Raw genomic sequence first — 25873 nt, forward strand, 5'->3', positions numbered from 1 at the left:
GCTGAACAATTTAACACAATTTTTAGAAGCAAGTTGTCTTTGCTTCTACCTTTGGTCACATTACAAGACAGATTTCTGATCAAACTAGTGCCTCATTTGATGCTTAACTGAATGGAATAATAGGTTTTGTAATCTGTGTTAGCTTTTATCAAAGCTACAATTATTTGAAGAGAGAGAATTGTCCTTTGCTTGAGGATCAAACATTGCATCCAATGTTCTCAGCCATGGCAGCAGTAAATTCTTTAACAATTTGCGGTGTAATTGGCTCTAAGCCTCTCTCAGGAGCCATTCCCTAATTGGCAGTTAATTTGAACTTCTGAACATGTTGTTTAAACTCGGTGGGTATTACTTAAATGTGTCGACACTTGTGAATAGCAGCAGCACTGTAGCTGTTGTTCTAATAAAACAGCATTACCAGTAAAGCCCACTCACCTTGTCCAGAAATATATTGACTGTCTGCAATTGTAATGCTCACTGATGCTTCTGTTTCAACCCTACATTGCCATACCAGTACCAGTCATGACAACTAACAATGCAAATCCTGAGCACACATTCTGAGCAGCATTCCTATAAAGCTGGATACCTAAACAGTAAATTGTTTTCCATCTATACTGGCTCAAGTAGTGGAAGTTTAATTATAACTACCTTGTATAATGAATATGGAAGCTGCTTCAGTTAGCTTCAGTTAGCCACAAATAAGATGTATTTCTCAGTCAGTGTGGATAGTGATGGGATAGTATCAGTATTCTATAATGTACCCATTGTTGAAATTGCCAGGAAACCACTTAAGAAGATTTTTGGAAGTTTGTTTGGCCATGATTGTAGGAAGGTGTTCAAGTCTTCAAGGAGTTTTGACGTCCATGAACTCAGTTATTGGTTTCTTTAGTGATATAAGAAACATAGGAGTGTCTTACTTGACAGCTATGTTGAACTTAGACTTCCTAGAGAATTATTTTTTCCAGGTTGCAGTCATGGTGCATTCCACAATGTCCAAAGCAAAAACAATATACTCATTATAACAGTGACAGGAAATTCAAACACTATTTCTTTTAGTCAAATAAAACTGTATCGTTCCAGAGACCTTTTCAAGTTTCAAACATCTATGATATATATATGCACACTGAAGCGATGAATGAAAATATGTGCCAGGCTGGGATTTGAAACTGGGTCTCCTCTACCTAGTGAGCAGGAGAGACGGGTTTTAATTCCAGCCTTGGTACAAATGTTCATTCATCAGTTCAGTCTGCATACATACTATTCCTTTTTCTGATGGTGCTATATATTGGTGATGATGTAAGTCAGTCATCTGTCTATACTTCCACTGACATGTTAACAAAGGCTGAAGACTGCTACTGATAACATTCTTTCACTTTCTAAGTAAACATCAAATCTGCCCTGATGTGAAACTTTGTGACAAAATAGCAGTTTTATGTTTCACTTAATCTTCTGTTAAGTCATGACCCAGCCATTAGCCTGTGCTTTATTGTTATTAGGTTCTAAGATCCTCATTTTTTTGTGTTACTAATATGGCTGAATCTGCTGTAGATTCAGTACTTTTAGAAAATGATGAATCATAGCATCCTGTGTTCTATTGGTCATGTTGTTGCAATGAGTTACAGTACAGTTATTCCTATTCTTATTTAGCTCACTGGCAATGCAGATTTTACTAGGAAAGTAGCAACAACTCAAATCATGGCACTAGCCATGCACGAAAGCATTACTACTCGGAGACTGCTGCTAGTAACAATGTTCAGGTTGCTCTGTGCCTCTCCAATGACATCACAACAGGCTGTCTTGCAGGAAGCCAGAATACGTCTCCCTGGACATAACCATTAACCAGCTGGCTATCCAACCAAATGATGACCACCAAACTCCAGCTGAGAACAAAATTAAGCACCCAGTGGTAGAACATTAGTTTCAATGGCTGCTTAACAACCTAAGCCTTCTTTGGGGTTCTATGTGCACAAGCTCCTGCTGCAAAGTTCTAAGACCATTCATCCTACACTTATTCTCTGCAGTCTCCCTCTCTTTTTGTCCCCTGACCCTCTCAGACACATAACTTTGCACTGCACACACCACCATCTGCTTGTGGCCTGAACTATCTCACTAGTGCCACACTTCTACCCCATGTACCTGGTGCATCTCCCTCTCAGCTGTCAGACAGCCTTCCCCTACCCTGCTTCCCACTCTCCATCTCCTTTTTCCCTTTGCCCATTCCACCAAACTTAGGGCATAACGCCAGTCAGGCTGTAGTGCTGCATGATGTAGCCAGTCAAGACAATGTAGCTGTGGAGTTGTATGGGTGCTCTTCAGCTCACTGGAGGTTTTGTCCAAAAGCTAGCAATGGTCTGAGTGTTGTTTATTTGCCTATTGATTAATCAGCACCTCAACTATTTATTTAGTTGTTACCATTACTCCTAAAATAATTAGTATTTCCTAGTTCCCCTTATAAATTGTAACATTTTACCGAGGTAGAATATATGAATGAAATTCCTGTCTTACAACTGGTGACAACCAAACCACCAAGCATCTGAAACAGGAAGTTGACATAAAAAATTGGTTAAGCCTTCTAGTTGCCTATTAAAGCAGTGCAGAACATGAATATTATAATTTATTTCATTTCACAGCAGAAGGTTCTTCTCTCTTGCTTTCTTTAATATGCATGTAAAAGTGGCAGCTATATTTATTGAGGAGAAGTGATAAAGTCGTGGACAACAAATGAGAAATTTTAGCTTCAGCTGAATTGCAGGAAAATGGAAAATATTATCATAAAATCACATGAACCATGCAAGACTTGATGCATCCAGAAATAACTATATTGTTTTAAGGGGTATAGTTTTATACAAACACGAAAGCATAATCAATCATGTTATTGCTGTGGTCTGCAGTCCAGAGACTAGTTTGATGCAGCTCTCCATGCTACTCTATCCTGTGCAAGCTTCTTCATCTCCCAGTACCTACTGCAACCTATATCCTTCTGAATCTGCTTAGTGTATTCATCTCTTGGTCTCCCTCTACGATTTTTACCCTCCACACTGCCCTCCAATACGAAATGGTGATCCCTTGATGCCTCAGAACATGATAATGTAACTAAAATATACCTTAGCTTTAAATATAACTATCAGAAACCACAGATTTGTTGCATGCATTATCCTATTCTGGCACACTTTTTTTAAAAAAACAATGGGGAAAAAAACTTTATAAGAAATAAAACTAATTTACAGTTGAAAAATGAATGTATTTTGCATGAAATAATTACTAAGCTTTTTGTTAAAATAAAGTACATTCTCATTCCATAAATCTGGTGCACAGAGTAACATGCTGCTGCTGTGGAAATTATGGTTTAATTTTATTTGATTTTTCATTCCATAATGACAAAGTGTCATAGTTTTATGCTAAGTAACACTGTCAGTAATTACAAGAGAAAACCCAAGACTTCAATATAACAGTCATATTCAATTGACTTGAGACGTTATATGTTTACAAATGCAGCAAATCTAATGTATTGCTGTCAGACTGTACTCCACCCATTACACGAGCCTCAGTCTTCACGCAATTTATCTTGAATTCGTTGAATGCTGCGCAAAAGTCTAGTTAGTAGGAATGCAACAGATGTTTCACGTGGCCCAGTTCGTCGACCTTCCTTGCCTGCAGTTGCTAAGCTGGGGTTACTTACACGTTGCATGAGAGCCTTTGTCTGTCGTTTCAGTACTGTCACCTGTAGGCATACATCAACAAACAACAAACTCTACATGAGAAAGACACAAAGGCAAACAATATCAACATTAGCAGAAATTCTTGGACTTTAGAAAAATTGTGTTGTTGACACTTTACATGAATGAGAAGATGATGAGATGAAAGAGTAGTAAGACATGGATTATAAATAGGCTTAAAGTGCCAAAGGGTAAGTTTCCATTTTCAAAACTGCAATCCTTTGCACTGGGATGAAACACACAAATGGTTCAAATTACAGAACATGGATTCTTGTGGTTTCCATGGCGTAAGACATAAAATGCAGCTTGGCATTTTACTTGTGCTTGCTTTATGACTTTCTGAATCAGGTTTTCCTTAATACAACAAAAGAGAGTAAAATATTTAAGGAAATAAGGCCAGTCAGGAATTAAACTAAAAATTTCATCTGTAATACTAAATATAAGACAATGCAGCGGAAGTGTGTACAGAGAGAATCAGCAGCGAAATGCTAACAATAAATGAGATATTGAAAATCAGTAACTAACAAGAAACAGAGAGTACTCAACAAATCAAAGACCGAAAATAGATGCATAAGTGACACAAAAATCAACTTCATCAAAGGGAAAAAGGGAGGGTAGGCATGAGGATCTGAAGCATTAGCAAAAGAATTGGTTAAAGAGCAACAAGAGGTGTAAGAAGGCAGATAGTGCTAATGGAACATTCCCAGTTTGTGATCAGTTAAGAGTGGAAACGGAAAGGCAATGGTGCAGTACAGACATGCCACACATCCATAGTGAAAATAACAAAAACCTTCAATGAAATAGCCACAAGATCAAAAATAAAGCACATAATTAGTTATTCTTGTGCATGTTAGTGTTCTCAGATAGTGCTAATGGAACATTCCCAGTTTGTGATCAGTTAAGAGTGGAAACAGAAAGGCAATGGTGCAGTACAGACATGCCACACATCCACAGTGAAAATAACAAAAACCTTCAATGAAATAGCCACAAGATCAAAAACAAAGCACATAATTAGTTATTCCTGTGCATGTTAGTGTTCTCATGAAAAAACCAGGGAGGACAATGACAACATCTTTGCTTCAAAACAACAACTTCCAAAAATATTAGAGACAGAAAATAAAATGCTGATGGAGTAAGTCATGAACCCAGAGACTGAACTCCACAGAAAAGAAAAACAATTGGTCAATTCTGAAGCTATGCTAAATTTTGAATGTACTACTTCAGATAGTGTATTTAAAAAACTGAAAATAAGTAATCCCTCATTGAAAGTTATGAGCAATTGAAAAACAAATCAGATATAATAAAAAATAAATTTACAGTGAAGCTGGATACAGAAAAAGACTCAAAACATCAAAATATTGCCAGAGGACAGAGAAATGGAAATTCCATGCCATTGTGTGAAAATAAAGTTAAAGTGAAGAGTGTTTTTTTCATTATGCAACAATCACAGTCATAGAATTGCAGCAAAATTAGCAGAAAAATGCAATGTTAAGGGTTCCATTATGTAAAATAACAAACTTAACAAAATGTGCCAAAGCAATGAGCTTTACTTTTTCCCACTAGTGAAAAAATGCTTAAACCAGCTAACTGACACAAATGTTCTTACTGTGAACATTTCACATTCTTCTGATTTAACACCTTGGTCATGCATAAGCTGTGAAATCGGTACTGCAGGCAAGCATATTACAGAAAAATATGTGCTTACTTTAAAAATAATGAACTTATGGACTTAAGGTGCTTAAAACAATGAAACCATTTCTGCTAATAGACTCCATTTCAATGTGTTAGAAGAGATGCTCCTAGCCAAAAAATATTTACATGTGTTGGGTAAATGGGTTGCAGACAGTAAAACTGACACGACAACGCAAATTACAAAGTGCTTTAAACTAAAAACAGCTGTGTTGAAGGAAGGCAAGAAACTGAAACTTCATAAAATCAATTTGAAAATCAAACACACACATATTGTAAACCGGTTAAAACCAAAGAGAACAGAGACAAAGAGGGAAGAGCAATTAAAACATACAAATATCAATGTATCTATCAGGCAATCACAAATTACAAGCTGGTCTCACCTGATAAGAAGAGGCAAAGGAGGCAGTCCAACAAACCTTCACAAGTAAACACAGGTGGAAATCACTCATGTGAACAACACAGAGGATTTTCTGGTACCTTGTACCAGCAAATGAGTGGAACTGAAGATTATGCTTTCAAAGTACAATCCACAATATTAAGTTGTCAGCAGGAAAAATTCATATTCAGTACACTGATAACAAGAAACAAGAAGCAGAAGTACTCCTAAGCAAAATATTCAGCCAGACATGTTATGCATCAGTGAGTGTAAGCTAAATGAGTCAGATAGGTAATCTGACAAGCATTGAGTTGTCAACAGATGCACAAAAAAGAAAGAAAACTTGTTAGCTTCTGGAGTTTATCCTTTTATGAGCAGTAAAATACACCTACAGTAAAGTACACACATACATGCATACATCCACCTGTGCCCCCGCGTGGTGCCGGCTGGACTATAAAGGACTATATCTTATACAATTACTTCTGTAGATTCAAACATAAACATGGAAGACTTCTGCATATCGGGTGTGAAAAATCTATATGAAATATTACAATGTTTGGAGGAGGTAAAAAGAAACATTTTTTCTCAGTGACAAAAATGTTAAAGATGAAACATATTTCCACTAGGATCCATGAAAGTTTTGATGCTAGAGATGTTCAGAAATGGTGCTCAGACTAATCATATGATGAGTATTGTTTTAGAGAATTTGCTGACTACCTATGGATTTCTTTTGTGTGGAGGCAGATGAAGCATATGGTATACAAAACTCTGATAGATACTGCAGAAGAGCTGGTTCCCCATTTGGCTGAAGCTGCAAACATTATTCATGAAAGACTTTGTTGTTTTGAGCTTGTTAGACAAACATTAGCAAGCAGATGCCAGTTCTGCGTTAATGTAAAAGGGTGATATTTTGAGAAACATCTCTAAAACAATGTTTATCACATCCCTGCTTGAACAACACCTCTGAACATCACTATCGTCAAAACCTTCATGGTACTCTACAGGGAAATGTTGCAATTGTGGCATTTTTGTCACATAGAAAGAGAGCTTTTTTTTTTCATCGGGTTTGATTACATGGAATAATTGTCCACCAGGACTGTGATGTTGAAAGGGTGCAGGAATTTTCAGACTTAAAATCTTGAAATATGTGTGAATTTATCACACTAAAATTCTGCTCCCTTTATGATGTCTACAAATAAGTAAACACATAGAGTCATAGCTTTATTTCTGGTATTGATTCCTGTCATATGATGTTATTCTAAAAACTCATGTTTCAGGCATCTATTGTAGATATTTGTCTGTGTGTGGTCTACAGGCAGTGTTGGAATGCAGAACTGATGTGATGTCAGAGCAAGTGTAGTGAAATCACACCATCAATTGCAGCTCCAAGGAATATGTCAGAAGATTCCTTGAACCGGTATGAACAATGCTGTAGAAGAGATCATCAGACTCTGATGTATATTTTTTGGCGTCTCTTGTCTGAAGACTCTGGATAGAGTCTTCTTCTGACAGTCTCAAGAGGCACTTTATGTTGTGTAACTGTGTCAGTAACTAAAGTAATTTGTCAATGAGAACTCCAGTCTCCCAATTTAAGTAGAACGAGTACGTAATGGCTTTATGTGGTGTACTATGGTTTGGGTACTGTATGAGAGTAATGCACAATTATCATGGTCAGAGTAATGCATGATTGTCAAGGTCTCAGATTAAAGAAATATCACCAACATAAATTAACACCCCACCCCCACTATGTAATGCAGGACAGAAAGAAGGTCTTCTAAGTCATAATATCATCTGTACTTTATTGCAGACCTAAATTTCAGCTAACAGTGCAGCTATCATCAGCGTGTTACAGGTAGTCATGTAGACTGAGCATAATTATAACAACACATATTACAGTATAACTTTGACATGTACAAGCATCAGTTAAAAGAAATAAATAAATTAAAAAAAAAAAACTCTTCCATGAGTTTTTTTAAGTGATGCTTGTACATGCCAAAGTAATATTGTAATGTGTGTCTTTATAACCATGGTGAGTTTACATGACTGCTTGTAATGTACTGATGACAGCTGTTCTGTTAGCTGAAATCTAGATAAAAGACAGATGATACCGTGATCACTGCTGACCTGCTTTCTGTACTGAGTTTCTTTTTATCTATGTCTACATCTGTACACTGCAAATCACTGTGAAGTTCATGGCAGAGAGTATGTCCCATTGTACCAGTTACTAGGATTTCTTCCTGTTCTTCATATAATGGAGCATGGGAAGAATGATTGTTTGATTGCCCCTTTACATGCTGTAATTATTCTAATCTTATCCCCATTATCCCTACGCGAGTTATACATAGAAGGTTTTAGTGCATTCCTGATCATTAAAAATCAGTTCTTGAAACTTTGATAGTAGACTTTCCTTGGATAGTTTACATCATATTTAAGAGTCTGACAATTCAGTTCTTTCAACACCTCAGTGACAGTCTCCCATGGGTCAAATAATACTGTGACCATTAGTGCTGTCCTTTTCTGTATACATTCAATATCCCCTGTTAGTCTTATTTGATATGGCCCCCACACACTTGAGCAATATTTTAGAATCAATCACACAAGTCATTTGTAGGCACTCTCCTTTGTAGGCTGGTTGCACTTCCCCGGTTGTGTACCAATGAACCCCAGTCTGGCAGTTACTTTACCTACAACTGAGACTACATGGTCATTCCACTTCATATGCCTACAAACTGCTACACCCAGGTGTTTGTATCAGTTGGCTGATTTCAACAGCAACTCATTGATATTATAGTCATATGATAGTAATTTTTTTGTTTTGTGAAGGGCACAATTTTACATTTCTGAACATTTAAAGCAAGTTGCCAGTCTTTGCACCACTTTGAAATCTTATTAAGATCTGACTGAATATTTATGCAGCTTCTTTCAGACAATGCTTCATTATAGATGACTGCATCATCTGCAGAAAGTCTGAGGTTACTATCAATACTGTTCACAAGGTCATTAACATACAACATGAGCAGCAAGGGGTCCAACACACTTCCCTGGGGCACATCCAAAGTTAATTCTACACCTGACAGTGACTCTCCATTCCTCTCAAGTTTTATAACAGCTGAGCATAATCAGAACAATTCATGTATGCTTCCTGGCTGCTGCAAGTCACCAGCATATTGGTTACTTATTAATCTTTGTGTCTGATTAACTGTGCACTTGATTTAGCCTTCTAAATCATGCTTACTGATCCTTTGTATTTTAAGAGAACGCAAACTGCTATTAAGCTTATAACATTCTTCCATCTGCACATATTTATCAGATGAAACCAAAGCTGCAACAGCTGCCAATTTGTTATGGAGTTCCACATGACAGTTTAAATACAACCTTTGCCCATCTGAACCACACTTGCTAAAATTTTTCAACTGGTTTGCCAGAGTTTCATTAACTTGTATTAAATTTTTCTGGTGTGATGATTTCTCTTCGAAAAAAGATTACAGTATGATCTTTACAGAGATTCAAATTTTGTCAGCAAAATGGTTTTTTCATGTAGACAAATTGTACATCCTTCATTAAAAGTCATGTTGGAATGACTCAACAACAGTTACTTTCCTTCAGGAGGAAAATCTCAAATATTTAAGCCTTTTGTTGGAATTATATGTCATGAAAAGACTACTTAAAGCATCCATATTACGAAAAGAATACTTTGGCAGATCTTTACTTGCTGAATCTATCAGGTATTCAAACAACAGTATAAGATCACCTGCAAAAATTAAGTTTTCTTACGTTTTTAAAGTTGAATGCCTTTTTTTGTATTCTATGGTTCCAAAAACTCAAAAACTTAACAGATTAAGTGTAAGGTTTCATAAATATTCATAGTTCTTATGCAAAGTGGATAGAGCAGCAGCAGGAGAAAACACATAAGACGTGGAGATGCATGAGCTTTTGGAGCCAGTGGCTCTTTCTTCTAGCAGAAGGATTGAAGGGAAAGGAAGAGGGATGAAAGAAAATAACTGGTGAGGTTTGCCCAGAGCCCTGGGTCAGGAGAGATTTATTAGATGGGATTAGAAGAAAAGACTGCTTGTTGGTATCTACACTGGAAGAGATTTGAAAACCTCAGGAGGTAATAAGCACGACAGGGAATACTGAAAAAACCTCATGAAAGATTCAGTAAGAACAGAAAGAAGACAGGTGAGGGGAGTGGGGAAAAATAGATAGGTCAGAAAATTAAAAATGTGGAAATATAAAAGGAAAGTTGGTGGTGAGAACCACACACATGTAAAGCCAGTTCCCACCTGCTGTGTTCTGAGCAGTGTTAGGAGAAAGAATCCAAATGGCACAAGCGGTGAGGGAGGCACCAACATCACAACTGTCATTTATAGAGCAAGCTCTGCAACAGGATATTATGTGTTGCCCATATACACCCTCTGCCTATGCCCATTCAACCTGACTGATAACTTTGTGGTATTCATAGCAATGTAGGAGGCCAAACAGTATTTATACAAAATCTGGCTTTCCCTTTGACGATATATACTTGTATATTTTACAAGTTACAGAGCTGGTGTACATGGTGGTAGTAGGGTGCATAGGGCAAGTCTTACAGTGTGTGTGTGTGTGTGTGTGTGTGTGTGTGTGTGTGTGTGTGTGTGTCACAGGGGTAGGAGCAATATTGTAGGGAAACGGGTGTAGAACGAGCATAGAGTTTGACCAGGACATTTAAAAGATTGGGAGGGTGGGCAAATGATGAACAGCTATTCTAGGTGTGGTGGGCAAAAAGTCAGTCACAATGGACCTTATTTTAGAGCATGATCTTAGGAGTCCATAACCCTGATGACGTAGCTGATTGGTTCATCTGGAAGGCTATACTTAGTACAAAGTGCTAAAAGAAGGGGACATTCCACCAATATATGGGATACTATCAGTCTGACTTCTCAGCCACATTGTAGGGTTAGCTCATAAAGCAAGGGAAAACAATAGGTGAGTCTAGTGTGACAGATGCATAGACGACATAAGACAGTGGACTTCTTTGGAGAGGATTGGAAGAGTGCCAAACTTTGGTAGTCTTCTTGAGTGTACAGAGTTCATTACTGAGAGCAGTAGTGCACCAGATGTCATTTCACGAGAGAGTGAGTGAGTGAGTGTGTGTGTGTGTGTGTGTGTGTGTGTGTGTGTGTGTGTGTGTGTGTGTGTTACTTACAGGCACTCAAAGGCAAGGTTATCAGTGCCCTTACCCATATTAAAAGTAACGAATGCGAAGAAAAGTAGTGAAATGTGACCATACATGTTAAGACAATGGGAAAGAATAAAAGATGCTATACAGGAGACTAAAACACAAGTAAAATGACTTACATAAAATATGGGTGAGCTAGTCACCTCGTGAACATATTAAAACTACCCCCTAAAATCTTGATAAAAATGTTGGACAATTCACAAAACTTTAAAAGTTGAACCACATTTATTTGATCATTACCTAAAATAAACTGCAGATCCGCTGGCAAATAACCGTGGCCCGCTGGTCAGAAAATAAAATGCAGTCTAATAAAACGTAGTGCACAGTGAACTGTATGCCACAAGCACCATGCATCGGAGCATCCTCTTGCTGGACCAAGAAGCCATGCTTCGTAGGGCTGTGGCCTATACTAAAGCGAGTGACGAGGACTTCATCTCATTGATGTGGCTGGAAGGAGTTAAGCCACGGCCTTGTTATGGGCTTTGACATGGACCTTATTGTCGGTTATTTCCAGCCATTCATCCTCCCACTGACACAAGACTCTGTATCTCAACAGTGAGGTCGTAACATGTAGGGGGATGGCACGCTGAAATATCTGAGGATCAAGGCACACCTCCTTGGCTACTAGATCTGCACTTTCATTTCCCACAATTCCCAGGTGCCCTGGTACCCAGCAGAAAGACACCTCCTTCCCCAGCTGTTGTAGCTGGAGGAGGCTATCCTGGATAGTCTGGACTACTTTATCTGCTGGGTACAAAAGTTTCTGAGAGTGAAGGGCACTCAGAGAATCAGAACACACAAGAAATTCAGCACTTGGAGAAAGTCTCATCTGATCCAGTGTCCGCAAGACTGCATACAATTCTGCATCAAAGACAGTACAGGCTTGAGGCAGTCAGACCTTGAGTACACGATCTGGGAAAACAACAGAGCGACCAATAGAATCCCTCTGTTTTTGCCCATCCATAAAAACAGCAATGTAGGCATGGTGCTCAGATAAAATGTCAGAAAATATCACATTAAAAACTGAAGCAGGAGTGCTATCTCTCCTGTACTGCACCAAATCTAAAATCACTCTGGGCCTCTCCAGTAACCAGGGCAGCAGACGGTTAAAACGCTGGATTTGGGATTGAACTGGCTCCATGCCAAGTGACTCTAGCACACACTGCATTCGGATCCCAAATGGCATTGTGGCTCATGGACTGTTGGAAAAAAGGTACTTCAGAGGTGGACAAGTAACATTATGGTGTGCGGGTGAAGTTGGAGCTGCAGGGAACTTATGAAGTCAGAGCTGAGAGGAACTTATGAAGTCAGAGCTGAGAGGAATTCACAAGCCTGATGCACCATGAGGAGCTGGTGCTGGATGGTAAATGGCGGTTCTCCAGCCTCAGCACAGACTGGGTATGGAACTGGTCCAACAAGTACCCGTGGCCAACTAAATCCCCTCATGGTGGACAGTGTCAATGATCCACAAATAAGAGAGCCTCATTGACCCATACACCATGCACCAGTGGTCCAGCTATGAATGCACAAAAGCCCCATAAAATTGGTGGAGGCATGCACTATTTGCTCCCCAAGACCTGACCTGTGGCTAAGACACTTCGACATATTCAGGCCTTGAGCATTCCGGCTTTCAGGTCCGTCAGGTGTGGCAACCACAACAATCTTGAGTCAAAAATGAGGCACAGAAACCTCACTGAGTTACTAAAGTGTAGGATGGTGCCCCTTGTATGGCAAGGCAGATAAATTAAAAATAGGACAAGAACAATTAAAATGAAAATACACGCACACTTATCCACAGAAAATTGAAAACCAGTCCCTCTAACCACCACACTGTAAGCTGCAACTGGTGGCTCACTGTTGCAGCACTGGAGGAGCAACAGAAAACAGCAAAATCATTCACAAATAAGGATCACTGTACAGGACTGCTTACCGTAGATGTGATACTGTTTGTGGCTGGTAAAGAGGGTATCACTTAAAACACTACCCTGAGTGACGCCATTCTCCTGTTTAAATTGATCTGACAGCAAGTCATCAACTCAGATCCTAAAAAACTGGTGAGACAAGAAAAACCATATGAAGATGGGGAGATGGCCACAAAAGTGTGAGAATACCGTGTCTCCAAGTAGCATCATAAGTCTTACTGATATCAAAGAATATACCAATATAGTGATGGTTGCACGGGAAAGACTGCTGAATAGCTGCCTCTAGCAGGGTCCGGTTGTTGACAGTGGACCAAAATCTCTGGAATCCAACAGAGAGGGGTTAAGGAGTAGTCTGGTCTCTAACACCCAGACCAGATGACACTTAACCATTTGCTCCAGGATCTTTCCTACACAGCTCATTAATGCAATATTCCGATAACTACTGGCAAATGTGAGGTCCTTTCCTGGTTTCAGAAGATGTATCAACATTGACTCTCTCCATGGGTTGGGGAAGGTACTGTCTAAGGAGAATTTCCTTTGATGTTGTGGCCAAATGTCTAAGCATGCAGTACCAGATTTGGTTGTGACTGGGTGCAGTATCACGAGTCTCAGACAGAGCTCCCGGAGAAAGGGTAGTTGTAAGTCTCTGAATTGTTGTATCTAAAGTCCAATTTTCTCCTGTCTACAGTCGCATGTTAGTGATGAAATGCTGGATCTTGGCAGGCATTGGCCGTAGTTTGTGCAAAATTCTCTACCAGCATCTGAGCGATGTCTCTGGGAGCTGTTTGGAGACTTCCCTGTTTCAGTCTGCTGCTATTGGTAAGCGACTGTGTTTACCAGAAATCCTCCTGATGGCTTCCCACACTGTCGCAGAACAAGTGGAATGGTTGAAGGAGTCCAGGAGTGTTGCCATGACCTTTTCTTGTTCTCCTTGATTACACATTGAGCCTTGACCTTCACGACTCAAAAGGCTATGAAGTTGTCTGTTGTAGGGCAACATTTAAATCGTTGAAGAGCCGCACGTCTATCCCAGATGGCTGAAGAAGACCTGAGGACTTTGGGATGGATAAGTCAGTGGCATGATACATCACTTGTGTGATGTGGGCCACCCTTTCATGGACGCTGTTGCAATGTTCAAACACAGCCAGTTGGCTGACTGGCATTCAGTTAGCCCTCCTGACCATACATGTTGGTGACTTTACTTCAGGTAGTGCCCCATTCACAGAATCTGCAAGGGTGGGAGAGCAGAAAGAGAGGTCAATGGCTGAGAATGACCCAGAAGCAGTGCTGAAATGAGTGTGAGTACCTGTGTTAAGGGATGCACAGCTTGTGAGACATCATGAGGCTTTCCAAAACCCAACCCCGAGGGCAAGTACCGTATTTACTCGAATCTAAGCCGCACTTTTTTTCCGGTTTTTGTAATCCAAAAAACCGCCTGCGGCTTAGAATCGAGTGCAAAGTAAGCGGAAGTTCTGAAAAATGTTGGTAGGTGCCGCCACAAGTGACTTCTGCCATCGAATATAGGTAGCGCTGTATAGGCATGCTTTGCAGGAACAAAGATAAATATTAGCGCCAAAACCTCCGCGTCAGTAAATAAATTAAAAAAATAAGGGTGGAAGACGAGCCTTCTTCTCCGCCCCGAGTTTCGACCACTGCATTTTATACCTTATCCAATGAAGTAAATACAAATTCCGTATTGTTCATCTTTGAATGTAGCAGCATTTCAATGTACTACGAAAATCCGACTGGCAAGACTGTTTGGGATGTTTGCCAATATGGCCAACACCACGTTCTGAATTTTTTCCTACCTGTGAGAAGAGATGGTTGCTAATAGGAACTTTTATGAATTGTGAATTGTTGTGGATTGGCAAGACAGCCAATCCACTATGACAGGAAGCCAAAAGGCACGCGTTTAAGCTCAGGCAGGCTGGCGTGAGGTCTGGAACAGGACAAGGAATTTGTAGTAGCAAAGAACGTATGTAACTACTGGAATACTTAACTTTAATTCATAATTGGCGAACATCACTCTTGACGGTACATGTTTTACAGCATCAATAGTAACTGGTAATGGCGCCCTGCTAGGTCATAGTAAATGACGTAGCTGAAGGCTATGCTAACTATCGCCTTGGCAAATGAGAGCGTAATTTGTCAGTGAACCATCGCTAGCAAAGTCGGCTGTCTAACTGGGGCGAGTGCTAGGAAGTCTCTCTCTAGACCTGCCGTGTGGCAGCGCTCGGTCTGCAATCACTGATAGTGACGATACGCGGGTCCGATGTATACTAATGGACCGCAGCCGATTTAAAGGCTACCACCTAGCAAGTGTGGTGTCTGGCGGTGACACCACATGAATCACATACAGTATTCTCTTCGCCATAAGAATAATACGAATATATACATTTTGCCATGTATTCTTTCATGTTTGCTGCTATCTCATTTAAATCCTGCCTGCCTAATAAGCTACGAAACTAGGGTGAGACAACAGCAAACGCGGAAGAATATACATATCATGTCATGTTTATATTCGTATTATTCTTATGCCTAATAGTGATACAGTCAGAAATGAAGCACGGCAATTGATTAGATTCTTAAATCTAAGATGACTCTAATTTCTGTGCAGAATGTAATGTACTGAAGAGGCATCTGCAAAGATTTTCAAATGGAGAAAAATTTTCGCTAAACTCTCGTTCAGAACGTCTTCTATCAAAAGCAGTCTATTGTTTGGTTCTTGTTGATCATTATCAAAGAAAGCAGTAGTGTAAGTAACAACAAATAGCAGTCTCTTTCTGTTGTTTTCCTAATGGAATGATTCCTCTCTTTTTTTATTGTAAGTGGCGGTAGCGCGCACGAAAACAAGCCATGCCGCGAGCGGGGACAGGCCGTATACACTCATATTAGAATGCGACAAACAATTCATGACACAGTACAGTAATGCATTTTCAGCTTAGAGTGATGTAAACACCTATAACAAAGAGAACGGCACTTACCAGATCAAAGCAAAATAAGCAATCAATTCAAACCAAACGTGAAAAAGGAAAGGTACCCGCATAAATATGGACGGAGCGTGTGATGCATAGCAATGGCTACCCACTAAAGCTTAACTGCTAAGCTTACGACTCGAACCTACTGTAGCTGTATCGTCATTCATTTGACCTAAATTGTGTCTCATATTACAATGGACCAACTTTGTTTCGATTTGTAGATGTGGCCAAAAACTTTTCTCTCTCCTTGAATTTCGAGTCTCAAATTTCAGGTGCGGCTTAGATTCGGGAAATTTTTTTTTTCTTGATTTCGAGTCTCATTTTTCAGGTGCGGCTTAGATTTGAGTGCAGCTTAGATTCGAGTAAATACGGTAGAGATCATGCCTCACAAGACACGATGGGCATTGAAGTCTCCCAGTAGGAGATATGGTCGCAGTAGTTGTTCCACAAGATCTATAAGAGCCTCAGAGTCTATTGCATCTCGTGGAAGTAGACACAGCAAGCAAACTGTGATCCCCTGACACCAATGAATTTTGACAGCAACTGATTGCAGGTCAGTAGCCTTGGGGAGAGCAGAGGAGTGATGCGCATTACTGACAAACACAGCAATCACTCCATTGGCTCTCTCCCCAGTGAGGTGATCCTTTCAGTGAAGGGTATAGACCTGTAGCACAGGATTTTCAGTGGCTTTACAATTTATTTCTTGTAAACACAGTATGATGCTGACATTGTTGGTCTGTTTACTTCCTGACTCCATTTGTGAGGGACACTTGGCCTGGGTAGACTTTGGAGCCACAACCCGGGCAGTGGTAGTGGCAGCACTAGATGGTGGACCAGACTGAACTTTGGGGGGGCAGGGAGCTCAGCATTAGCGACCAAAGACTTTTCCAATGGTTTTGGAGGAAATATAGGTGCTAAAGAAACAGTAGCAGTACAATTACACTGACTAATGCAGGTACTAGTGTTAGCACTAGCTACCACCATTTGTGTAGCAGCATCAGTTTTTGTACTGGCTGCTGAGCAACTGATGCAAAGGAGGTAGCGAACATTGGGGGCTGCATGGTCTTATAAATCTTCTTGGCCTCACCATAGGGGATCCGTTGTGTAGTTTTTATCTCCTGTATCTTCCATTCTTCCAGGAAGATGCAGCAGTCCCTGCTCCAGACAGTGTGAGCCCCAGAGCAATTCACACACTTTGGAGGAGACAAACATCTGACTCCTTCGTGGGCAGACTTTCCACATTTGTCACAAGTAGTTACTCCCTTACATTCAAGTTTGGTGTGCCAAATCACTGGCGTTTAAAACTGTGCATGGAACCGGGGCACAGGGCCACACAGTGAAGAAAACCTGCCTTAATATGTTCTGGGAGTTTCGTGCTATTAAAAGTGAGTATGAACGAGTTGGATTTAATCAGATCATTTTCAACCCTTTTCATAACATTCTGTCCACCCCGATAGCTGAGTGGCCAGTGTGACGGATTGTCGTCCTACGGGCCCGGGTTCAATTCCGGACTGGGGCGGGGATTTTCTCCACTCAGGAACTGGGTGTTGTGCTGCCTTCATCATCATTTCATCCCCATCTGGTGCGCAGGTCGCCCAATGTGGTGTCAAATGTAATAAGACCTGCATCAAGGCGGCCGGACCTGCCCCGCAAGGGGCCTCTCGGCCAATGACGCCAAACGCTCATTTCCATTTACATAACATTCTGCACATCTACAATGCCTTCTTGGGCCCATTCAACCTTCAGATCTTCTTTGAGGATGTCCACCAGGTCTCTGCACGTCTCACACCTTTACTGTAGTTTAATGTGGCGTGGAGCTCAGTCTCAATGGCATATCCCCTAGGGGTTTAGGCCTTCTGCAGGTTTGTTACTTGTTGGGAACTTGGTGATTCCACCAACACTGTCCCATTTCATAACCACTTTACTGATTTTAAGGTACCTGCAATCCTCTCAAACCCCTTTTGTACGTAAAAAGGTGACACCTTTTCAAAACTCCCCTCTCTCCGTTTACCCAATAAAAAAACACTCTGGCCAGCAGCATGTGTTCTGTTACTAAAACCACTTGAATTCTTTAATATCTCTGAGTCCAGAGGATTGGCTACATGAGTCCTCTAAATTGATTAGTGTTACTTCCTACCAGTGGCCTACCCATTCCGCTGGAAGGTGGTAGAGAAGACTTCAAAGGATCCATCTCGGTCCCACGATCAGCTAGGTAAATAAAAGTCCATCTATGCAGAACCCTGCATGCCTAGGCAAGCCTTGTACAACTGAGGTGCAGCAGGTTTACCAGAGGTTGCCCACTAACAACTGTTCCATCTCAATAGCCATGCATCTTATCAGCACACAGCACACCTTGAGACTGAGAGTTTTCTTTTATAGAGGTTTTTACCATCCTCACAATCGGGGCAGTCAAGCCAAGCTCCCCGTTCTCTATGACAGCCACACCTTACAGTGGTCACTGAAGCATGCCCAGAGCTTACGGTGACAGGGGACTGGTGGCACTTACCAGTCCCCAGATCAGGAACCCAGGGGTCACCAACCCTGTACTCAGCAAATGAATACTGAGCCCCTGAGGGCTTGGGCAAAGAGAGATCTGATGTATATCCACATATCTGCACCTGGAATTATGAAAGGGAATGGGGGCAAGTATCTGCCTCTCTAGCCAATTCATTCCCTGGGATGTTGACATGACTGAGGACCTAGAGAAAGACAACTGAGCAGACAGCATGGCCAAGGGCAGAGAGAAGGTCATGGACAGCAGAGACCAAAGAGTGACAAGAGTAGCATCGGTCTACAGTGTGCAGGCTGCTTATTGAGTCAGTACATATTAAAACAATGTGGAAGGAGGCCTGAGTAACCAAATGGAAGGCCGTGTTAATGGCTAGTGGTTCTGCTGTGAACACACTGCATAATCCCAGCAGTAAATGGTGCTCCACGCTAGCAGGAGATGTAAAAGCATATCCTGCCTTATCAATAATTTTAGAGCCATCAGTGTAGTAGATGGTAGCACCCTGAAACTCTTCAAGGATGGAACATGCAAGATGCTGGAATTTCATAGGGGTGACTCTGAGACCTTAGGAGCCTGGGATAGGTCAGTCCAATCCATGGTCTAGGCACCATTCAAGTGGGGTGTGGGAAAAATGCAGAGGGCACATTCCAGTGAGTGGAGATGGAGATCCCAACAGAGGGAAATGAGATGCATTCCAACCGGAAATCCCATCTGAGGGCAGGTAAGAGGGGAGACATCCCACATTTGCAAAGAGGATGGGGCACATGGGATGGTCAGAGAATCGTCAAATGGTGATTGCATAAGAAACCAGGAGTTGGCTCTGTTGTATAATGATGGACAGGGTCAATTAGTTTCAGAGTGGACGGAGCTGCTAAGCCATAAACCTGACATTTATAATCTAGTCTGGATACAACAAGAGCACGGTATATATAGAGAAGAGTAGCACTGTCTGCACCCTGAGATGTGTGGGGCCAGGAGGTGGACAGCATTAAACTTACACATGCAAGCACTCACCAGGTAGCACATACGGGACAACCACATCAGCTGTTTATCAAAAAGAAGGCCAAGAAATGGGACTGTGCTACAACACCTAGGTGTTGGTTGCCTAAATAAAGTTATGGGTCAGGATGTACTGTGGGTCAACAGCAAAAATGCATAATCTGCCTATAGGAGGGAGAAACCTGGAAGCCATGAGAGAGGGCCCACACAGAGGCCCATCAGATGGCACTTCAGAGCTAGTGTTCAGTGGATGCTACCGAGTGGGAGCTGCACCAGATGCAAAAATCATTAACGTACAATGCCAGGGTAATCAGAGGCCCGACAGAGGTTACAAGCCTATTGATGACAATGAGGAAGAGTGTGGCACTTAAAATGGAACCCTGTGGTATACCATTCTCCTAGATCTGAGAGGTGCTGAGTGAAGTGCCAACTCTAATCTGAAGAGCTGGTGGGATAGAAACTAGTGGATAACAATCAGAAGGGGCCCTCAAAAGTGCTAGTCATGAAGGGTAACTAAAATAAGACAGCACCAGGCAATGTTATATGCTAGACCATCCTTCCCAAAACCACTGGGATATGGGGACAAAAGGCTCCAAGGTCTGAGTACCCAACATAATTGGAAGCTAACTATTCTCTCAAGCAGTTTACAAAGGTAATCAAGGGTTACAGGGTAATCAGTCAGTAGCTGTCGAGAGACGTTGGGTTCTTCCTGGGGTTAATTACAGGGATAACTATACTATCTCACAATTGCGAGGGGAAGGCACATGTGAGACAAATGCTAATGTCCAAATGCTGGATCATCTGGTTGTACATGGAATCTGGGCCTTGGGTCACGTCATGTGACGAGATAAGAGTCTGCACGAATTCCCATTCAGTGAAGAGTTAATTACAGATTATAGGTTTCAGTCTTGTGAGGGTTGAAACAGAGGGGGGAGGCTCTTCAACTCATCATTTTTTCCAGTAAAAGGTAGCAGGATAGGAAGTGGATGCCAACCCTATCATAAAGTGTGTCGCGAGGTAGTCTATAAGTCTACAAGGACCAATGGATCAGTACACATAACATCCTGTAGGATAAGACTCTGAACAGTTGATTGCTGCTGGTGGCGCAGAAGACTGTGGAGCTTGGACCAAACCTGAGATGTAGAGGCATATGTTCCCAAGGAGGAAACATAGCACTCCCATCATTCCTTTTTACTCTGCTTAATAAGGTAGTGAGCATTAGTACACAGGTGCTTAAAAGCAATAAGGTTGGTCTGTGAAGGGTGTCATTTAAATCACTGCAGTGCCTGTTGGCAGTCCTAGATAGAGACTGCTAAATCCTTGGTCCACCATGGTACTGGTCGATGATGAGGGGAACCCGTGGATAGGGGAACAGCAGTGCCAGCTCAATGAAGAATAGTGTCATCTACATCTACATGGATACTCTGCAAATCACATTTAAGTGCCTGGCAGAGGGTTCATCAAACCACCTTCAGAATTCTCTATTATTCCAATCTCGTATAGCGCACGGAAAGAATGATCACTTATATCTTTCCATATGAGCTCTGATTTCCCTTATTTTATCGTGGTGATCATTCCTCCCTATATAGATCGCTGTCAACAAAATATTTTCGAATTCGGAGGAGGAAGTTGGTGATTGGAATTTCGTGAGAAGATTCCGTCGCAAGGAAAAATGCCTTTCTTTTATGATTTCCAGCCCAGATCTTGTATCTTGTCTGTGACACTCTCTTCCATATTTCGCGATAATACAAAAAGTGCTGCCTTTGTTTGAACTGTACTCCATCAGTCCTATCTGGTAAGGATCCCAAACCGTGCAGCAGTACTCTAAAGCAGGACGGACAAGCGTAGTGTAGGCAGTCTCCTTAGTAGATCTGTTACATTTTCTAAGTGTCCTGCCAATATAACGCAGCCTTTGGTTAGCCTTCCCCACATCATTTTCTGTGTGTTTTTTTCCAATTTAAGTTGTTCGTAATTGTAATACCTAGGTATTTAGTTGAATTTATGGGTTTTAGATTAGACTGATTTATCGTGTAGGCCTAACCGAAGTTCAACGAGTTCCTTTAAGCACTCATGTGAATGACCCAACACTTTTCATTATTTAGGGTCACAACTGCCACTTTTTGCACCATTCAGAAATTTTTTCTAAATTGTTTTGCAGTTTGTTTTGATCTTCTGATGACTTTATTAGTCGATAAACGACAGCGTCATCTGCGAACAACCGAAGACGACTGCTCAGATTGTCTCCCAAATCTTTTATATAGATAAGGAACAGCAAAGGGCCTATAACACTACCTTGGGGTTCAAATGGCTCTGAGCACTATGGGACTTAACGTCTGAGGTCATCAGTCCCTTAAAACTTAGAACTACTTAAACCTAAGGACATCACACACATCAATGCCTGAGGTAGGATTCGAACCTGCGACCGTAGCAGTTGCGCGGTTCCAGACAGTGACATCTTGTATGACTGCATCAATGCAATCTGTGAGAGAGGTGTCAAAGTGCACAGCAGATGTATATAAATGTCAACTGGCTCTGCAGAATGCCCAATGTGGTGACCTGTCTGCCTGGCAGTGACAAGGAAATGATACAATCATTGGAAAGTCATCACTGTCAAAAAGATCATCATGGGATGACCAGTGTAGTTAAGCCACGACAGCAGGGAAGGAGATCATGAGATCGACAGCAGAAAAGGTGCCTTGAGCAGCACTGAAGGGGTAGAGGAACTGTCATTAAGGAGACACAAATCAAAAGTCTGTAAGAAGTTGGTCAATTAGAAGACCCCTACACATCGTAGTGGCACTCCCCCACAGGAGGCGGTGTATACTGAAGTCCCTGAGGAGGAGATACAAGGGCAGGAGTTGCTGTACTATGGTAGGCAGTTCAACATAAGGAAGTGGGCTACCTGGAGGGAGGTAGACATTGAAAATAGTGATTGCTGGGGTCGTTGGCACACATAGCACTATTGCTTCCATGTTGATACAAAGGGTGGTCCAGTCACTAATGATGTCGTTGTGAACCAAACTGCAGACCTCTCTAGATGCTATTTTGGGGCCAGCATGGTTCTGACAGAACACCAATAACCACGAAACGTTGGTGAGTGGTCATCACAGAAATGCATTTCTTGAAGAGCAAGATCGAACACAAAATAAGAGGAAACAAGCTGCTGTATTTCCATTAGGTGACTGTAATATGTTTTGCAGTTCCACTGGATTATAATGTGATGAGAGTCCAATTTCCCATAAAGAAGCCAAGGGGATGTCAAATCACCAATGAGGATAGGGTGACATCCATAAAAACTGGATCTGATCCAGAATGAGGAGGAGGGGGCAAAGTCCCCTAAGATACTGGAGAAGCCTTGGACTTGTGCTACTTCTTCTTCTCCCTTGGAGGGAGGGAGGAGGAAATAGGTGGCAGTGGTGTATGGATCAGACAGAGAGCAAATGGCTTTGAGGCTCTCCGAGTGGGGGCCCCTCATCCAATCTGAGGTTGCAGACTTCCTATCTTGAGAACACTGGGCAGGGGTATTCTGAGAGTAAACCCCATCCCTACCAGGAGCCACAGAAGAGGATTTCTTCTCTGGCCGAGGAGGAGGAGGAGTGGTTCCTTGAGGGGAAGGGACGGGAGCTGCCGGGAGGGGGGGGGGGGAGGGGAGGGGGTGAAGGGGGCAAGGATGGGGATAAGGAGGAAAGGGGAGGAGGGGAAGACACAACTTAGGCAAAAGTAGATTAGAGATTCACAGGGTGAAGTCCACCAAACTTCTTCCAGGGCTGGGGGAACTGCAGAAGCGGTTTTGCCCCAAGCCAGCAGGCCTGGTCCTCCTCCCAGGGGATACCCAAGGGGGGAAACACCAGGAAGGCAGAAGCAGAAAGTGAGACAGAACAATTCCTAGGAATAGACATGGCTACAGGAGAATGGTCAGAGAGTTTAACATGTTTCATGTGCCAAAAATCCACCTTGGTGCTATCCACTCTGGCCAGAGGCTCACCTTCTGGGCATCACCCATCTGCAGCAATGACCGCCTGGTATGACGCTCACTGCCAGGAGTTCTGATGCCCCAAAAAGATAGGCAACCACTCCTAGACTTTCCCGGGGCATCCACAGCGCAGGTACCAGCAGTGTGATCCCTGTGGTGTCAGGGGGCTCAGCCAGATGGGTATATAACAGCTCCACCACACAGTCTGGCTACTGAGCTGGTGGCCTAGCAAGGATGTGAAGGGGCTATAGTGGGGAGGGAGGGGAAGGGGTAAAAGGGAGAGAGGAGGAGGAGGAGAAGGAGGAGGAGGAGGAGGAGGAGGGGGAAAGGAACCTATGCCAAACATGGTAGGGAGGGAGTTTTCCCCATATGGCTCACACTACAGGTTTCAGATTTGGAGGAGGAGGTCAAACCTCTAAGGGGGACCAAAAAAGAAAAGCCAAAGAGGAGAACGAAAAGCAAACAAACCAAAAAGGCAAGATGAAACGAAGCCAGGAGGATAGCCAGACCTACATAAATAAGAACACCAAGAGAGGCAAAGTGAGGGGCAAATGGAAAGGAATAGGGGTGCTGAAGTATCTGACTAATACATTCAAGTCCACTACAGTACTGACTGACAAGAAGTGTGCTCCTAAGCTGTTTTTTTTTTTTTTTTTTTTTTTTTTTTTTTTTTTTTTTTTTTTTTTTTTTTTTTTTTTTTTGGAGGTATTAGCAGTACCAGGATTGGATGTGATGGCCCACAAAATCTGCTTTTGAGCTAGGCTGATGAGATAATTATGTACAGTGAAGGCTGATGTGAGCGATAAAGGTGGTGTATTGCTGTAAGAAGTCTGCATCTGAACAAATATGTATGCCCTAATGCTAAGGCTGCATGGGAGGGAATGTTTACTAGAAAAAGATGGCAAATCTCAATTTGTTTGTAGCTTTAAAGTGAACAAAATGTGTAGCTGAGGCTTGGTGAGGATGATGTCAACATCAAGGAAAGTCAAATGGCATGAGAATTTCAATAGGACCATGTGAAATTTAACTGAGAGAATATATTTTGAGAGTGTAAAAATTTCAACAGGTCTACCTCGCTATGAGTCCATATGGCAAAGATGTATTAATGTATCTAAACCATACAAGGCTTATAGATCCCAGGAGAGCCCCTTCCAGATCCTGGTTCAGATTCATTGATGACATCTTTGTGATCTGGATTGGGGTGAGAACAGCCTATCCACATTCCTCCAGAACCTCAACAACTTCTCCTCCATTTGCTTCACCTGGTCTTATTCAACTGAACAAACCGCCTTCCTAAATGTTTACCTCCACCTCAAAGTAGGCTACATCAGTATCTCCATCCATATCAAACCTACTAACCACCAGCAATACCTCCACTTCGAAAGCTGCCATCCATTCCATACCAAGAAGTCTAGCCACCCATGGTCGTCGCACCTGCAGTGACGAGCGGTCACTCACGAAATATACCGAGTGTCTCACTAAAGCCGTCACTGACCGTAATCATCCTCCCAACCTCGTACAAAAACAAATCTCCCATGCCTTATCTTTCCAGTCCTTAATGGCAGAAAGCTTTATTTGTGACAGTCTTTTTGTTGTGCGTCTCTGCGACTCATCATCTCCGCTATATGGTGAGTGGCAACTTTCCTGTCCATAATATTATTAATTTAATTCATAGTTCTTATATTAGATGTGGAACATTATGCACTGGAAAATACAATAACCAAAAATAAATATAATTATTAATATGAGAAAACAATTCTTGTGTCACATATTCTGACAATAGCTTGTATCTATCTCCTCTTCAAAAACAAAGGAGGTCAGAAAATGTGGCTACCAACATATAAATATTTTTTACAGTTTTTTTGTGAATTCTGTATTTTGTGTTCACAAAGCCATATGCCAAACATTCTTGTTTATTGACTGCAAAACAAAAAATGTAGAAGTTAAGCATCAATTTGACATAAGAGAGGACTAAGTCTGGTAAAAATTAATTTTTCTTTCTTACCTCCTTATTTCTCTGGAATAAGCCAATTGTCATTTTCATGAGGAATTTGACTGGACAATTTTTTACATTTAAGGGAAAAACCATTTGTGGAAATTTGATATTGTGTAATGAAAAACATGCCCTTTCAAATACAGAACAGGCATCTCTTCTGAGACACAAGGCTTTAAAACCACTCACTTTGGCAGTAAATCTGATTTTGGGGCAACTTCATTGCTACATATCTCAAAAACTTTCAGCCGAAAGTGATGAAGCTTGCAGGTTTTATAATCAAGCTACTAGGTAATAAGATCACAAAAGGAGAAATTTGTAAACCAGCTGCTTAAATAGATCAAGTTATATCAACTTGGCAGATATTGTGTCATGACAAAATTTATTAACGACTTTGGCACTTGGAACAAAATAGTGAACCAAATAACACAAAACTAGCATATATCCACAATTCCAGTTGTTCATGTATTCTGCCCAAGTTTTGTAACTGTAACACCATT

General features: G+C 41.5%; 1 protein-coding gene across 2 annotated transcripts in view; it reads right to left on the bottom strand.

Moving 5' to 3' along the window:
- Nucleotides 1-3330: 3330 nt before the first annotated feature.
- LOC124711759 overlaps nt 3331-25873 on the bottom strand; it is a 100562-nt gene continuing 78019 nt past the window's right edge. Inside the window, exon 6 of one of the 2 annotated variants that reach the window (XM_047241974.1) lies at nt 3331-3718. In XM_047241974.1, the coding sequence (XP_047097930.1) occupies nt 3542-3718 (177 nt within the window). In that variant the 3' untranslated portion in view covers nt 3331-3541. The remainder of the gene's footprint in view (nt 3719-25873) is intronic. The other variant, XM_047241975.1, reaches the window with a different exon arrangement.

This window comes from Schistocerca piceifrons, chromosome 8 (genome assembly GCF_021461385.2).
Source record: "Schistocerca piceifrons isolate TAMUIC-IGC-003096 chromosome 8, iqSchPice1.1, whole genome shotgun sequence".
Taxonomy (NCBI): Eukaryota; Metazoa; Arthropoda; class Insecta; order Orthoptera; family Acrididae; genus Schistocerca; species Schistocerca piceifrons.